Source organism: Brassica rapa, chromosome A06, assembly GCF_000309985.2.
Source record: "Brassica rapa cultivar Chiifu-401-42 chromosome A06, CAAS_Brap_v3.01, whole genome shotgun sequence".
In the NCBI taxonomy this organism is placed as follows: Eukaryota; Viridiplantae; Streptophyta; class Magnoliopsida; order Brassicales; family Brassicaceae; genus Brassica; species Brassica rapa.
The window spans coordinates 25,140,009-25,155,295 of NC_024800.2; the positions used below are offsets into that span (position 1 = coordinate 25,140,009).

At 39.3% G+C, this 15,287-nt stretch overlaps 5 protein-coding genes across 6 annotated transcripts; 3 read left to right on the forward strand and 2 right to left on the reverse strand.

The window, feature by feature from the left end:
• Window positions 1–806: 806 nt before the first annotated feature.
• LOC103875224 (succinate dehydrogenase [ubiquinone] iron-sulfur subunit 1, mitochondrial) lies at window positions 807–2,062 on the forward strand. Its single transcript, XM_009153720.3, has 2 exons — window positions 807–1,589; window positions 1,679–2,062. The coding sequence occupies exons 1-2, from the start codon at window positions 910–912 to the stop codon at window positions 1,842–1,844; spliced, it is 846 nt and encodes a 281-aa protein (XP_009151968.1). The 5' UTR covers window positions 807–909; the 3' UTR covers window positions 1,845–2,062.
• A 179-nt stretch (window positions 2,063–2,241) lies between these two features.
• On the forward strand, window positions 2,242–3,633 carry LOC103875416. The gene is made up of 2 exons (XM_009153933.3): window positions 2,242–2,397; window positions 2,502–3,633. Exon 2 carries the CDS (start codon window positions 2,989–2,991, stop codon window positions 3,499–3,501), a length of 513 nt encoding a protein of 170 aa, XP_009152181.1. The 5' UTR covers window positions 2,242–2,397; window positions 2,502–2,988; the 3' UTR covers window positions 3,502–3,633.
• On the reverse strand, window positions 3,626–5,545 carry LOC103875225 (protein WVD2-like 7). Its single transcript, XM_009153721.3, has 5 exons — window positions 5,304–5,545; window positions 4,406–4,908; window positions 4,251–4,310; window positions 4,115–4,160; window positions 3,626–4,013 (listed from the first exon to the last, which is right to left on the reverse strand). Exons 1-5 carry the CDS (start codon window positions 5,373–5,375, stop codon window positions 3,933–3,935), a joined length of 762 nt encoding a protein of 253 aa, XP_009151969.1. The 5' UTR covers window positions 5,376–5,545; the 3' UTR covers window positions 3,626–3,932.
• Window positions 5,384–9,564, reverse strand: LOC103875226. Of its 2 annotated transcripts, XR_004448460.1 has the most exons (5): window positions 9,307–9,563; window positions 9,115–9,222; window positions 8,424–8,488; window positions 8,030–8,302; window positions 5,384–7,854 (listed from the first exon to the last, which is right to left on the reverse strand). XR_004448460.1 is itself a non-coding variant. In XM_009153722.3 (4 exons), exons 1-4 carry the CDS (start codon window positions 9,403–9,405, stop codon window positions 8,152–8,154), a joined length of 423 nt encoding a protein of 140 aa, XP_009151970.1. In that variant the 5' UTR covers window positions 9,406–9,564; the 3' UTR covers window positions 8,013–8,151. The 2 variants fall into 2 exon arrangements, 1 of the variants encoding a protein (XP_009151970.1); XM_009153722.3 differs by lacking the exon at window positions 5,384–7,854 and having other exon boundaries at window positions 8,013–8,302; window positions 9,307–9,564.
• Window positions 9,565–10,639: 1,075 nt separating this feature from the next.
• LOC103875227 (glycosyltransferase family 92 protein RCOM_0530710) lies at window positions 10,640–13,155 on the forward strand. The gene is made up of 2 exons (XM_009153724.3): window positions 10,640–11,392; window positions 11,464–13,155. Exons 1-2 carry the CDS (start codon window positions 11,263–11,265, stop codon window positions 13,026–13,028), a joined length of 1,695 nt encoding a protein of 564 aa, XP_009151972.1. The 5' UTR covers window positions 10,640–11,262; the 3' UTR covers window positions 13,029–13,155.
• Window positions 13,156–15,287: the final 2,132 nt, after the last annotated feature.

Here is a 15,287-nt window from a genome sequence, read left to right on the forward strand (position 1 = left end):
GCTGGTAAAATCATGAGAGAATATGAGATTCCACAGGATCTGAATGAAATCTCCTTCAAAAATAATCTGAAATGGGAAAGGAAGCAAGTTGAAAGACAAAAAAAAATTCTTGAAAGTGGATTGTTGTGAACAAGACCACATGATACATGCACAATTTTGGACTTACAACTAAATGTTTGGAAAGGGGAACAATTCTCCACACGAAATAGCCATGAAAAAAGAAATTAAGAAATTTGAATGATCAAAGAAAATGAAAACTATTCATAAAACAAAATCAAAATCACAAAACGGAAGAAAATATATCATAATTTTCTAACCAAAAATGATTTGATTACAGATTCAGAAAGATGAAGCAACACATACATAGTAGTCTTATGAAGTATTAAAATGAGCCAAGTAATGCAAGACTAAGACAAATCACTGAAAAATACACTTATGAATGTCTTATGTCATATAGTAATCATCTTACGAGGTAATTGCACTTTTGGCCTGAAAATGACATATAAAAAACTACACAAAGTGTTCCTCTTTTCTAACCAAACGGAACGCACTCCTGCCTCCCGTGCTCCTCTTTTTCATTTATCCAATGAGACTAAGCCACGTGTCAGATAACACCTTCCTCGAGTCGAGCACGCGCCTTTGAAAATATCCAGTGGTGTGCTCGCCACGATCAACCTAAGTCGGTATCCAAAATGAACGGTCACAATGCTTCGAAGCCTTACTTGTTCTAATGATCTACGGGTCTTCTACGTAGATGAAACTAAACCTCACATCTACAAATGTGCACACGTCGGTAATCTCGTGTGTTTATATAAATTATGCGAAAAATATAAAAAATTAATTTTCAGACATAATAATCAATCATCATCGTTTAGCTCGCTCCGTCTCTCACTGTCTCTCACCGCGAAAATGTCGACCGGTTTAATCGGAAGATTAGTCAGAACCAAACCGTCGCGATTAACCACATCGGCGAGGTTGATCCCATCGCGATGCACAGCCTCCGTAACCGAACCGGAATCAAAAGCTTCCTCTGGCGTCGGCGGCGGAAAAGCATCGAACTTCAAGACTTTCCAGATCTACCGATGGAACCCCGACAACCCCAGCAAGCCCGAGCTCCAAGACTACAAGATCGATCTCAAAGACTGCGGCCCCATGGTTCTCGACGCCTTGATCAAAATCAAAAACGAGATGGATCCGTCTCTCACCTTCCGCCGCTCGTGCCGAGAAGGGATCTGCGGCTCGTGCGCGATGAACATCGACGGGTGCAACGGGCTCGCGTGTCTGACGAAGATCGAGGAGGGAGCCAAGGAGACGACGATCACTCCCTTGCCTCACATGTTCGTGATCAAGGATCTGGTGGTGGACATGACTAACTTTTATAATCAGTACAAGAGTATTGAGCCGTGGCTTAAGAGGAAGAATCCAGCTTCTGAGCCAGGGAAGGAGATTCTGCAGAGTAAGAAGGATAGGGCTAAGCTTGATGGGATGTATGAGTGTATTCTCTGTGCTTGTTGTAGCACTTCTTGTCCTAGTTACTGGTGGAACCCTGAGTCTTATCTTGGTCCTGCCGCTTTGCTACACGCCAACAGGTATGTGTGGATGATTCATAGTGTATGTCTTGTTGTTAGCTGCGTTAGATAAAGTTTTGATCTTTGGATGTGTTTGTAACATTGTGAAGGTGGATAAGCGACAGTCGTGATGAGTACACTAAGGAAAGGCTTGAGGCTATTGACGATGAGTTCAAGCTTTACCGTTGTCATACGATCTTGAACTGTGCTCGTGCGTGTCCTAAGGGTTTGAACCCGGGCAAGCAGATTGCACACATCAAGCAACTTCAGCGTTGAAGTATTATTGTGCGGTCACAGTTAATGTTTGAAGCTAATAAATCTTCACGAAGTTTGATTCATTATTGTATTGTTGTTGCCGAATATTAGCACCTGTGGAAGAAACTCTTTTGGCAAGTTTTCCAAAGTAGATGAGCTTTGTGGTTGTATCTTGCTGAAAAAATAATCTCTCTTTTAAGTAATAAAACTGAAGAACTTAAATCTTATCTACTTATCATCTACTCTTTTGTGTTTCATCTGCATTGTCCTTTATAAAAGTATTACATGTACTTGTTTCTACACATGAAAGCAACGTGATAGATTAACATAACTTAGCCATAGAAAAGCTTACATCAGTATTTGGTGATTCAACTTACTTGGCATATATGATTGACTGCAAAAGTATAGCTGCAAGTACTGGCACAAATGAAGATGGCACCGACAATTCTAGCTTTGTTCGTTGTCTCTTTGGTCATTATTAGCACAGCAACTGATGTTGCTCCAGGAACCGAACAGTTTCAGTTCCTACTAAGTTCTCAGGAACATGAGACTTCTCAGTTTTTTACTGTGGAAGGTACTATAGCTTTGAATACAAGTTCTGGAAACAAAGATACGTTGAGGGAACTTGAGAGAATGATCTTGTACTTGTAGTTTAACATGAGATTTTTTGTTGTGCAGGATGCAACAACGATTGTGAAACATCTTGCTGTGACTGCAACATAGAGAAACAGCCTCCGGTTTGTGTCCAGTGTTGCCTGATTTGAGCTTTGTGTGTAAAATTTATATCTATCTGTTTGTTCACATTCCTTACTCATACTTGGGTTTAGCCCATTTCTTTATTTGGCACAGCTCGATTTAGGTATTGATGACTTGTGCCAAGTATGAACTATAATATCAACCTCCTCAAATCTTTTTAAAAATTCATCACTCTGTTATTGCCTTATCATTTCAAGATAAATGAATTGTCACAATAATTTAACATTTGCGTGTTTTTTAATCACAACAACTCATTAACTTGACCCACAAACTACTCTTTTGGATCTTTACGCTAAGACCTTTTGAGTATATTCCTTCTTCCATTAAAGGCTCCTTGGCTTATATATCCTTCAAGGCTTATCTTCCAATTCAAAGTGCCTTCCCTTTTTCTTTCTTTCTTTCCTTCAAAATGAGACGAGAAGGTCGGCAACATGGTATTGTCCGAACTTACCGGATTCTTCCACCGCCACCTCTTAATCCAAGGCTGGTCAACTCTGCAACTCCATCCACATCCTCAGCAGTTTTTACCAAATTGCCATCGAAACCGACCAGAGCTCACAGGAGAATATGGTATGGCCAGGTGCATTGGTTGAGATCAAACGACATGGCTTCTTCGTCCAGCTACAAACTCCTGACTTGTCGGATCATTACCAGACCCGGAACGAGATCAGTTTTGAATCTCGCCGGTTTATCTGATCTTGATGGCAATGGTGATGATAATGAAGACTACAAAGGAGGAGAAGCTGAAGATGAAATGACAAAGAGAGAGAATGGACATAATAGCGACAAAGAAGTAGAAGATGGTTCTCGTGGCGGGTATGTTGATGGAAGCATGAGTTTTTACGATGTGGGGATGATGATGGAACATGTGTTAGATCACGATGACGATGAAGAAGAAGAAGATGGTTGGTGTTTGGTCTGAAAAAAAGAAAGTAATGATTATGTCTCTCTCACGTGGATCAGCTTTTTTTTTCTTTTGCATATTCAAGTGAATGTAATTCGATTCTTTATGTAAAGTTAATCCCTTCTTCATCAACAAGAGCCAGTTTAAAGATAAAGATTCAGACCAAAAAGAGAAACTAAAGTTGTATTTTCATTACATAAGTAGATAGAAATCAAAAGTACACTTAAACAAAAGAAGCTAGTTCTAGTGTTTCTTCTTCTTCTTCTTCCTAATGCACTCGGACTCTTTTAAACAGGTGATAAAAGGGTGTAATCGGTGCCATCTACGTGATTAAGTAGCTTGATCGAACTATGAACTCAATCTTTTTATTCTCCCATTTGCCATTTGGCAGACTTGTGTAGAGCTGCTTCCTTCAAAGTTGTATTCTTTAATCTTCTTTGTCTTTATTATTATGATTCTCTTACATTTTTTGGCTTCAAACAAAGACACATAAACTGCTTCTTCTTTTGATTCTTCTTCTCTGTCTTTCTCTGCACCACACACAACATATAATAAATGAGAAACATCTCTTCGTTTTTAATTTAACCATGAGATTTCAATTGACAAGAATTAAAAAAAAAAAAAATCTTACCATGTTCTGATTCTGATCTCTAGTTTTAGCATTACCAATGAAACAGCTGGAGGTATAACAAATAATCAAAACCAGTTAAAGAAAGTCAATACCAAGAGAAGTAAGGAGGAAAGCACACACAAAGAGTGTGACTTACTTCAAGAAACTGAATTTCTGGCGTTGAACCCCTGAACTCTGGATCATCATCTGTCTTTCACTGCATTTGTATTAACATAAAAACAATCAGAAAAAGAGTAAAATAATTTGCATATAAATCTGTTTTTACTTTTACATAAGAGAGAAACCACAAACCTTGTTTTATCTGATGAAGCAATCTCTATAGGTTTAGCAGGAGGGATTGTTTTCTCCAAAGACAATCTAAACACCGGTTTGTTCTTGGTTTTCACTTTCTCCTTTTCACCCACAGAACAATCCTCTTCTTCTTCTTGCTTCTTCGTCTTCTTCTCTTCCAATGGATCATCCACAACAACAAGAACCTCCTCTTTGTTCCTTTCGAGTGTCTCTTCCTCTGGTAACAAACTCAACGGAGGCTGTGTCTCCAAAGCGTGAAGCAAGACTTCAGCAGGCGTGACCGTTGGTTGTTCTTCCGTTGCAGCTTTCTTGGCTTCGGCTATTCGCTTGTAGTGAGCTTCGAAGAAAGCTTTCTTCTGAGCAACGGAGCCAGGACGAGAGTACTTCTCAGCTTCTTCGACGTACTTCTTGTGTGAAAAAGTTGACCATTTGCCCCATTCGAGATTCTCTGACATGAACTTCCCAAAGGAAATTGATTGGCTAAGCGCATGGATCGTGTTATCCTGCAAAAAATCAGAAAGATTAAAATTCCAATTTTGGAAACTTTCATTTTTTTTTTTTGGTTTCTTAAAGAGATTTTGTAACGGACAAATAACAGATTTGAACTTTTGTTCAGACAACATAGCTTGGAGACTTGTTTGTTTTATGCAAGAAGAACAAAACTTTATGTTCTGTTTTTTTTTTTTTTTTTTTGAAAATTCATAAAGTTCAAGAGAAGATATCATAAAGGTTGAATTTTTCCTCGTGGGGATTCACCAGAAATTTTATAAATATTTTCCTGGAAAATTTATCGTTTTTTTTTTGTCAACTTTTCAGAAAATTTATCGTTACAATTACAAAAACAGAGGTTTTTTAGAAAACAGAGGAATCACAATAAATCGTAGGAGAAGAATCTAACCTCATGAGAATCGGAACGGGTAATAGGAGCTGCGAAGGAATACGAATGAGCTAGAACTGCAGATTCTCCCATTTTTGTGAAGCTTCAGATTAATCTTTCTATGTACACCAGAAGATGAGGAACAAAAACTAGAAGAAGCTTTTTCTTTATTATTATTTGTATGTGGATAGTGTTTTCTCGTCGTCAAAAAAACGTCTCTTGAAATTCAAAATTCGAAAGGGAAAATGTCTTTCTCTCTGTCGTTGAAAGGGAACTCAAGATTTTCTCTCGAACACATGAGGTGCGGAAGAATATGTTTAGATCCGGGTCCCACGAGCAAGGAGAGGATAAAATCGAAACATAAAAACAATTAATAATAATTTTAGTGTTTTCTGAGGATATGGATGAAAAATGGGATTCGAATTATAAAAACTTGAATAAATTATTTATTATTTGTTCGTTGAATTGAAGTGGTTGAGAATTGAAGCGAAAGGAACGAAAGTAATACTTTTTCTTCGAGAAAGGAAAAATAAAAACTGAGAAATTCCGTAAACTCGGTCTTCGCTGATTGCGAGTCTTTTATAAGTTTTGAATATTTATATTTATCATGAAACGTTCTATTTCTAGATTTTAATTAATTAAGAGATCAAAATGAAAAGCAAATCGATAAATGAAAATCAAATCGACGAAAATTGGAATCCATAATTTTGTATGTATATAATGAAAGTTACTTAGGGTAACATTATTGGGAGTCCTTTAAAACATTCCTTAGAGGAAGGAAGTGAGAACGGAGGAAGAAAGAGAAGGAAAAAACTTTTAATTAAGAGATGTCCCTTACTTTCCAATGACAAAAAAAAAAACAAAAGATTCTCTCCCTCTCTCTTTCTTCATCCCACCAATAATGTTGCTTTTAGTGTCTATATATGAGTATTTGTAATGAGATCATGTTATTAGAATATTTTGTATATCCTATCAGAAACTAATTTGCTACTAATATGAAATAGAGTAGTATGAAACGTCTGATAACTCAAAATATAAAACTAATTTGAAGAAACTTTTTTGTGAACTTTTTTTTATAAGCAAATAATATACGCAAAGAGACTTGAAAACAAAAAAAAACGTTATTTTTTTAGTTTGTTTGACGTTTTACAGAATATTCGTTGTTTTAGTAATCAATCACGTCTAATGAGAGTGATTTAATGAGACGTTTACGTCTAGGAGTACTTTCCTATTGTTTCTTGCATGTTCACATACTTTGTGAATGAGGTGTACTTTTTCCCTTACTTTAACTCTTTTACTCCCCAAAAAACCCTTTTGATGGACAACTTTTTAACCTTGGTTAAGTCTAAAGAGGTTAAGCAACTTTCTTGGAGATTGTCGTTACATGGGCTGGTCCCAACTAAATGGGCAAAAATTGGTAGTACATGAAACATGCATATTATTTGCTAGCCGTTAGATGAATATATTTTAGGAAAAAATCAGACAGTTCTCGTTGAACGCAGTACAACGATGCTTTAAGCGGTAAAGTAGGTTTATTATGGTCAAAGTCGGTGTGGTCATAGGGATAGGTTTTTGCACATTTTTTGGTTATGGTCAAAGTTGGTGTGGTCACTCCGGCGACTTCTTTGTCTAACAGCACCACCAGTCCAACGATGCTTTAAGCGGTAAAGTAGGTTTATTATGGTCAAAGTTGGTGTGGTCATAGGTATAGGTTTTTGCACTTCTTTGTCTAACAGCACCACCAGTCCAGCTTGACCACGTCTTGTCTCGTCCTCCACCATCAAGCTTTTCTGCTCCTCCTTCACGCTCTGCCACCGGCAACGAGGAGATCAATGATTTGTCACGCCACCACCACCAATTAGTCACGCCATCACCTTCCGTTATAACATCACCATTTTATACATGTACTTCTTCTAACTTCGTATCAACGGAGAATCGGCGAACAAGACGGGATGAAACTAGAGCTGCGGCAAGGAGAGATTAATCAACGACATTTATGATTTTTTAAAGGATATAGTAATTTGAGATTGTCTGAGAGGATTGTGTTGAGTAATCGGAGATCTGAGAGGATCTCCGCGGGTTAAACCATCGACGTAGAGATGTGGCGGGGAAGGAAAATCAGCGACAATTAGAGTTGGTGAAAAGCAGGAAACAAGAGAAAGAGAGGAGAAAATAAAATTTGGTAAAGAAGTAAATTGGGTTGTATGTAAAAAATAATAAATTTAACTATGATAAGAAGAGTTAACTAGAATAGTCATGGTTTAGGGTAGTTCAGTCATTTGAGTACAGTAAAGTACTCCACATGTAGAGAGTATGTCTAGATGATATGGAAGAAGGAAAAAATATGTGTGAATGTAAAATTTTCTTTTGCTTAAGAGCCCAATGTAGTCACGCCACTCACGCTTGATAGTTACTACGGGCTGAATCTCTCGCACGAGCAAACACCTGGCAACATGTGATATAGAAGGCGACCAAATAATTAACACAATTTAACCATTTATGAGATATAGGTTTAGATGGTCTACTCTCTTAAGACCCATGTGATTTAAAATTATAAGGGCAGCGTTTAGAAAATCTCTATCTCCACTCCATGATTTACTGCAAAATAGAATAGAAAATAGAGTAATGAAGAAACAAAAAAAATGATTATTCTATAAATGGAGAGATTTTTTATTTTTTGTTCATAATCTATTTTTCACTCTATTTTTGGAGTAAATTATGAAGTGTGGATGGAGATGCCCTCAGAACTGTTTGTGTTCCGTAATTCTGAAACAAACAAGACAACAATATTACATGTTCATGCACTGCTGCACAAGAATGATTCTATTAAACACTTTGAAGACAGTTTTAAAACACATTGACATCATAATCATTTCCTTCTCGGAGGAGGTTCACGGCTGAGACGATGCTTTTGGAGAGTCTTGATATAGTTTCTCATGAGATTAAACTTATTGCTCCCAAGCTCGTAGAAATAATCCCATGGATATATCCCTGTTCTATGCAAGTCATCAAACACTAACCTGAATTCCTCAAAAAAAAGACTCATCACCAGCCGCATTAAGTTATAAGCCAAAATAAAACAAAAGTTACCGTTTCTTTGACAGCTAAGTTATAACGAGCTAGCGGGGTGTTGTAAGTTACCTTACCCCATAGTTTCCCACCGGTTCTGCAGACATGATTCCTACATACCGCCTTCCAGATATCACCTGATTTGAAAGAGAAAAAAAACGAAATTATTTAGGCCAAAGACAAAATCATCAAGAGTAGATGTGATAGTGGTTAAGAGTAAAGCTTAAAGAATGAAAGGGTTTTGTCAGCTTAGAATCTATGTCTGACTTTTCATAAAATTGAGTAGTAACCATAAGACAAAATAGACTCTTTGATTACTTAAAGAGATTGCGGTTTCAATATGAAGAACCGTCAATAAGAAGTGACAACTATTAGCCATAAGTAACGCCAAGAAACATCCACTGGAAGCAATATCATTACAGTGATTAAACTTATACTTAAAGACATCATCATCTTTGTCCAAAACCCACCAAGGATCTACAAATGGTCAGCAAACTAGTAGTCAGACTCATAAAGTAGGGAAACAACAGCACAACATATTAGTTAACCGTAGCCTCAACTAGAATGGGCCTTCACCAGAATCCATATAAAACCAAGTACATGTTTGTGGTCATTAACAATAAGCCAAAAAAAAAAAAACAAAGCAGCGTCCAATGCTAATGTAATTATCACACATTATTAAGACAAGATATCACAAGTCTATGTCCTAACATTAAAGACTTGTGGCTTTAGAATCATCGTTTGATGCATGAAAAGATTTGACCTTGTCACCACCGATTGATCTGATTTTTCCATCAGCAGCTGGACTATTGACTCTCAGAAACTCTGAAGAGAATTTGAATTTGGTGTCATCTGCATATTCTACCTCAACCTTAAAATTGATATTCGAAACAATCAGTTTCCGGTTATCACTAATGAACTTAAAAAAAAAACACTCAAGCGAAACAGAGCTTACGTGTTTGGGAGATAGAATAGAGAATCCTGAGAGCTTTGGAACAGTAACATCGCTTGTGCCATGGATTCGCCGGCAAATCAATCTCGTAATCACAAACATGGAGAAGACGACTCTTGCTCCACCTATCTCTCACTCTGCTAAAAGCCTCAACCGTACTTGTTCGGCCCAATTAAAGGCTATTTGGGCTTAATTGTGTCTAAATTTAAATGACTGCGTATAAAAGAACTAAGTGGTTACAGGGACCCACTTATTCCATAAACACAGGTCCAGCTTTAGTCAAAGATAAAGAAAGATAAATATTAAAAAGAAGTCGAGAAACCAAAAACGGCATCGTTAAAGAGAGAGAGAAAGAGAGAGAGAAAGCAATTTCCAGAGGGCTCGGCGGTCGGCCGGCGCGTGAGCGTCCGTGCCGCCGCCGGAGCTCGTGTTTCTTTCAGATAAAATTACCAGGATCCGGCCTTCTCCTCGTTTCTGCCGGTTCCCGGCTGTCCGATCTCTGGTCTGCCACCAACCGCTTTGGTTCTGGTCCTGGAGTAACGACGCGGTGGCTGTGTAGATGACGCGGAGAAGACCTTAGTTGTTGTCGGAATAATATCTCCGGGAGGCGGAGGCTATCGCAGATCCGTCGCCGCCGGTCTTTTGTCTCCGTGGCGGGGAAACTCCTTCAGGTCCGCCGTCATCGGATCTAGTCTCCGGGGGGTGAAGGCTTCTTCAGCCTTGCGTCGCCGGCTCGTGGCCCTTATTCTTTAGGGTTTTGTTTCTTTCTTTTTTTCGGTCGGGTTTTTTTGTTTGTTTCTGTGGGTTGGTGTGTTCGTCGGAGGAGATGGAAGAGCTCCGGCGGAAAGAATGAGGATGCATGCGATTCCTCTGGCGGGTCCCGGTGGTTAATGTTGATGGAGGAGCTCTCGCTACGGCGATTGAGCCTCTCCGGCTTGAGTGGCCCAAAGTTGGGTGAAAGTAAAGAGGAACGGAGCGATGGAGCTCCGGTTTGGCCGGGTGGTCCGGTGGTTGGATCTCCGGCGCCGACGAGTTGAGATGGTATGGCGCTATCCTTGTGACACGTGTTTCTTCGCGGAGGAGGATCGCGACACGTGTACAAGCGGCCAAAAGTGGGTTTAGTGAGGCGGCAGTATGCCTTTCCGCCTGCTCCCTAGGGTTTTCTCGTGATGGGTCCGTAGGGCTTAGCCCATTAGAAATTTGGGTGTCCTATTTGTTGTTGGGCTTATGTTATAATATTGTACTGGGTTTGGCCCGTTTCTTTTATAATATTAAATCCCTTTGATGGAAAAAATAAAATAAAGAAAGATAAGAGAGTTGGAGTACTACCTAATAAACACTAGCAAGTCTCAGTCGGAAAAATCAAAACCAGAATAATTTCCTTTTTTTAAAGTTAAAAAATCTGTACAGATTTTATGAAATGAAAATATAATACGCAAGGTATATATTCGGATATAATTTGAAAGCTATAAAAATATTTTTTTCCACTGTTGGTACGAAATAGTGATTCAAAAATATACTAATTAATAACTTTTTTTGGGCATGATACTAATTAAGCAATTTGCGTATTAATCACCTGACGGGAAGTATTTACAGAATTGGCTGAAACTCACGTCAAAGAAAGTGAAGTAAAAGAAATACAAACCGTAGACGAAAGTAAATTCGTTTACTTAAAAAAGCAATTAAATTGTTTGGAGTTTTACTGAGTCGTCTTTTTTCTCGTTCTCCAAGTTTGTGTCTTCCCTTCATATTCTTCAGACAACATACCTTATTTTCCTTTTTTCTTAAATCAAAGAAATAAAAAGAAACAAAAATTCTATTCATCATTCTCCTGGGCCTGACAAGAAGCGACATTAATATATATGTTCTCTGTTGCCGGAAAAGAAAAAAGAAACATAGAACAGAGTTTCTTCTACAATTACGTAACGGCCAGCGCCGGCGATAACAGCGGCGTAGGAGATGAAAATTCGTAGGAAGCTCGGTGGTGTATGCGGGAGCGACGTCGTTGTCTCGTGGAGGTTGTTTTTCTGGTTCGTCGTGCTGTTTGTCTTCTCCTTCGTCCTCTTCTCCACCATGTTCGTCTTCAAAGGTATGTTTATTATTTAAACGTTTCTTTTTAAAATTATATTATTTATCAGAAACTGAAATTAAATATCGCAGGGAAGTTTCGTCCCGTGGTACGTTCGGTGAGAAGCTTCTCAACGGCCAGAGCGGTTATCGGAGACTCAGCAACGCTGTCTCCCGCGGTTTCGATTCGCGAAGCGGTGAAACTACCTGAGCAGACACTTGTTTTCCTAAAATACCCTCAGTCTCTTCGGTTATTTACCAAAGACGATCTCATTTGCGTTTTCTCTTCCGGCGAGGATTCGTCGAAGCTAAGGAAGGAGAAACCGGAGGCCGTGGACGGCGACAAATTCGGCGGCCAGATCGTACGGTGTCCTGAAACGCCACCTGGCTACACCGTATCGCTTGCCATCTCGAGATGGACGATGGATGATCACCTTGCCGCTGGTCCCACTCACCAGTGGGATTGGCTGGTTTACGACGCCGTGATCGACCACGATAACTCCACGGTGGTGTTCGTCAAGGGACTTAATCTAAAGCCGGGGAAAGTTGCTGACGTGTCGAGATACGAGTGCGTGTACGGCTGGGATTTCGCGAAACACAATCGGTTGATCAGATCAGACGTGATCTCTGCGGCGCAGGAGATCGTACGGTGCAGAACACCGTTAACAGTGTTAAACGGCCCAAAATCAGCCCATGGGCCGGTTAAAGTTTCGGTTCGAATCAAAGGAGGAACCGGTATGCTTCCATCGATCGCTCAACCGGATCGGATCGTTCACCCACCGCGACGGAAACCGTTCGAGATGTGCGTTTGCACCATGACGCGAAACGCAGCCGCGGTTCTGAGAGAGTGGGTGATGTACCACGCCGGAATCGGCGTTCAGCGGTGGTTTATCTACGATAACAACAGCGACGACGACATCATCGCTGAGATAAAATATCTCGAGCGACGCGGTTACAACGTCTCACGACATTTCTGGCCGTGGATCAAGACTCAGGAAGCCGGATTCTCGAATTGCGCGATCCGCGCGAGAAACGATTGCGATTGGATCGCGTTCATCGACGTCGACGAGTTCTACTACATCCGCTCCGGTGAAAGCCTAACAAGCATCATCAGAAACTATACTGCCTCTGCCGAGATCGGAGAAATCAGAACGCCGTGCCACAGTTTCGGACCGTCGGGGTTGAGAAACCGGCCTCGAGGTGGAGTCACGGAAGGATACACTTGCCGTGTGATTTTACCGGAGAGGCACAAGAGCATACTCAAGCCGGAGTCGATGAACGCGACGCTGATCAACGTGGTGCATCATTTCCACCTGAAAGACGGGTTCACGTTTGCTGACGTGGATAAGGAGGTTATGGTGATTAATCACTATAAATATCAGGTGTGGGAAGTTTTCAAGGAGAAGTTTTATAGGAGAGTCGCGACTTACGTGGCGGATTGGCAAAACGATGAGAATGTCGGGTCGAGAGATCGGGCGCCCGGTTTGGGAACCCGACCCGTTGAGCCGCCTGATTGGGCGGAGAGATTCTGCGAGGTTAATGATACGGGGCTTAGAGATCAGGTGTTGGAGAAATTTAAAGACAATAAATTACAGCGTTTGATATGGGAAAAGGAGGAAGACGAAGGCTCACGACAGGCCCATAATAGGATAGATTGAAAGATTAAACATCAGCTTAGTAAAGCTCATTGGTCATCATTTTTGGAAACTTTTTTCTTTCTGTAACTAACTTTTTGTGGAAGATATATGTGACAATGCCAGATTTTTTTTTCTCTGTAATTTTTGTCTTAGTGAAGTAAAATAAAGAACTTCCAAAAATTTCTAAATCATGAAACTCTGCTTTGTGATTTTGCATAGGTAGATTTAACTACACAACAACATACACCACGTAGTTATCTTTCTATGGTGAATTTTTGGTATTGAGTTGCTCGAGGTTTGGGTCAACATCAATCCAAGTTTCTGTTCCCTAACTTCCTATGCAAGAAAACCCTAATCAAAGGCTAAGAAGCAAAACAGAGGAACGGCCTATCAAGATAGGTTGCAGAGTTACACTATTGAGGAAGTTGGCGGTGCAAACAGTCATCTCTCATCTATGGAAGCAAAGGAACAATTTGGTGCATAATCAGTCAACTATACCGATTTCTACAGTGTTCTACAGTATTGACAAAGAGCTAAGAAACATCATTTCAGCGAGGAGAGTTAGAAAGAGTTTCAGTGCCTTCATGGTGATGTGGTTGAGATAGGTTCTCGTATGATATATTTTCAGTGCTCCATCTTGTTTTTTGTTATTTTTTGCCAAGATAGTTCAAAATCTAAGATCATCTCTTGTAGAATCTTTTATTCATCTATATGATATTTACAATTTAGCAAAAAAAAAAAAGTTTCAGAGAGAGGATATTTCGAAATTACTTGCATCTTCACAAAGTGTTATTTCCTTTAGACATATTACGTTTGTGTTTCTTCTTGAAATCTATAGTCTTTGACATTAAACATCCGAAAAATCTATTTATACATTTGGTGATAACATCTTTTCTTATGTTACTAATTTGGTTACATATGCTTGTTGTAGACTGATAAAATAAGCGATCAGAGTCATTATTCCACTAATGACACATTTAAGGTTTTAAAACAAAGTTTGACTTGTTAAAAAAATTTTGTTTTGACAAATAGTATATCATTACTGGCACCTGTACATCGAATGTCGTCATGATGGCAACGTAAACTTTGACACTGATCTAACAAGAGTTTGGGTCGTTTGGATTAGGGCCATTTCATATAATGTTTACTTATTTTACGGTTAAAAAAATCTAAAATCTTCACACAAAAAGTTCTATATAAACCAACTTTCAAGAACTCATTTTCACAACAAAAAAAACATTCGAGTCTTATCTCAAATTCAAGCTCAGCTAATACAAGCATCGGACAAACATGATGAGAAAGATCTTTGTTCAGATCACTGTGGCTTGTCTTCTGTTGGCCATTATGGTCTCGGCCCAGGATCACGATGATCATGACCACCACGAAGGCGATGGCCACGATGACCACGACCACGCACCTGGTTCTTCCTCCAACAAAACAAACTCCGCCGTCATTGTTGCCGCAGATATGTTTACCGGCTTGGTTGCGTCCACCGTTGCCCTGGTCGTTGGTTTCATCTACTGAGATCGTAACTCTTTATCTCGGTTTCTAATGTTTGTGTGTTGTGAATCCTTCTTTTCATCTTCTTTTGTTGTTTGTCACACTTGTCGCCCTTCTCTAAAATTTGCTCAATCTTTCCTTTGTGTTGAAAGTATTATAATAAAAAAATGTCTGGTGACATTTACGTTCGTAAAAAAAAAAAGATGGTTCTGGAACGTGAAATGAGAGAAGAAAAGCTAATTTTGTGACATACTTGAACAAGAGCCGAATAGAAGTAAAAGTGCTGCAGCTGTTACGCGAATGTATTACATGCTGTAGTACATATATATATTGACCGATGTTATGATTAAAACTTCAGATTACTTTAACTTGAAAAAGTAACTATAAGCAACACAAACAAACTGATACACAATTGGGCCTGGTCGTAATGAGAGTAACAAACAAAAACAAAGTGACTGGGAATAGCTAGCAATCCGTGCGAAACAAAGTTTTGCAAGAGCTCGCCATAATGAAGTTGACCTTATAATTCACAACAGATAACATATCGAACGACCCTAAATGCAAATCCATGCCTCACATAAATAGTTCATATGTTTTGTATTACAATAAGCATGGTCTATATAGTAAAATATGGATACACTACATTTGTTGAGATTTGATCCAGAATGCACGTAGAGAATGTTGTGATAATGGCAACACAAGCGACAAATTATTAATTTGGGAACTGACCCGATAGAACTGTGTCGTTGTGTATACTCTTATCAAACTATTGAAATCCAG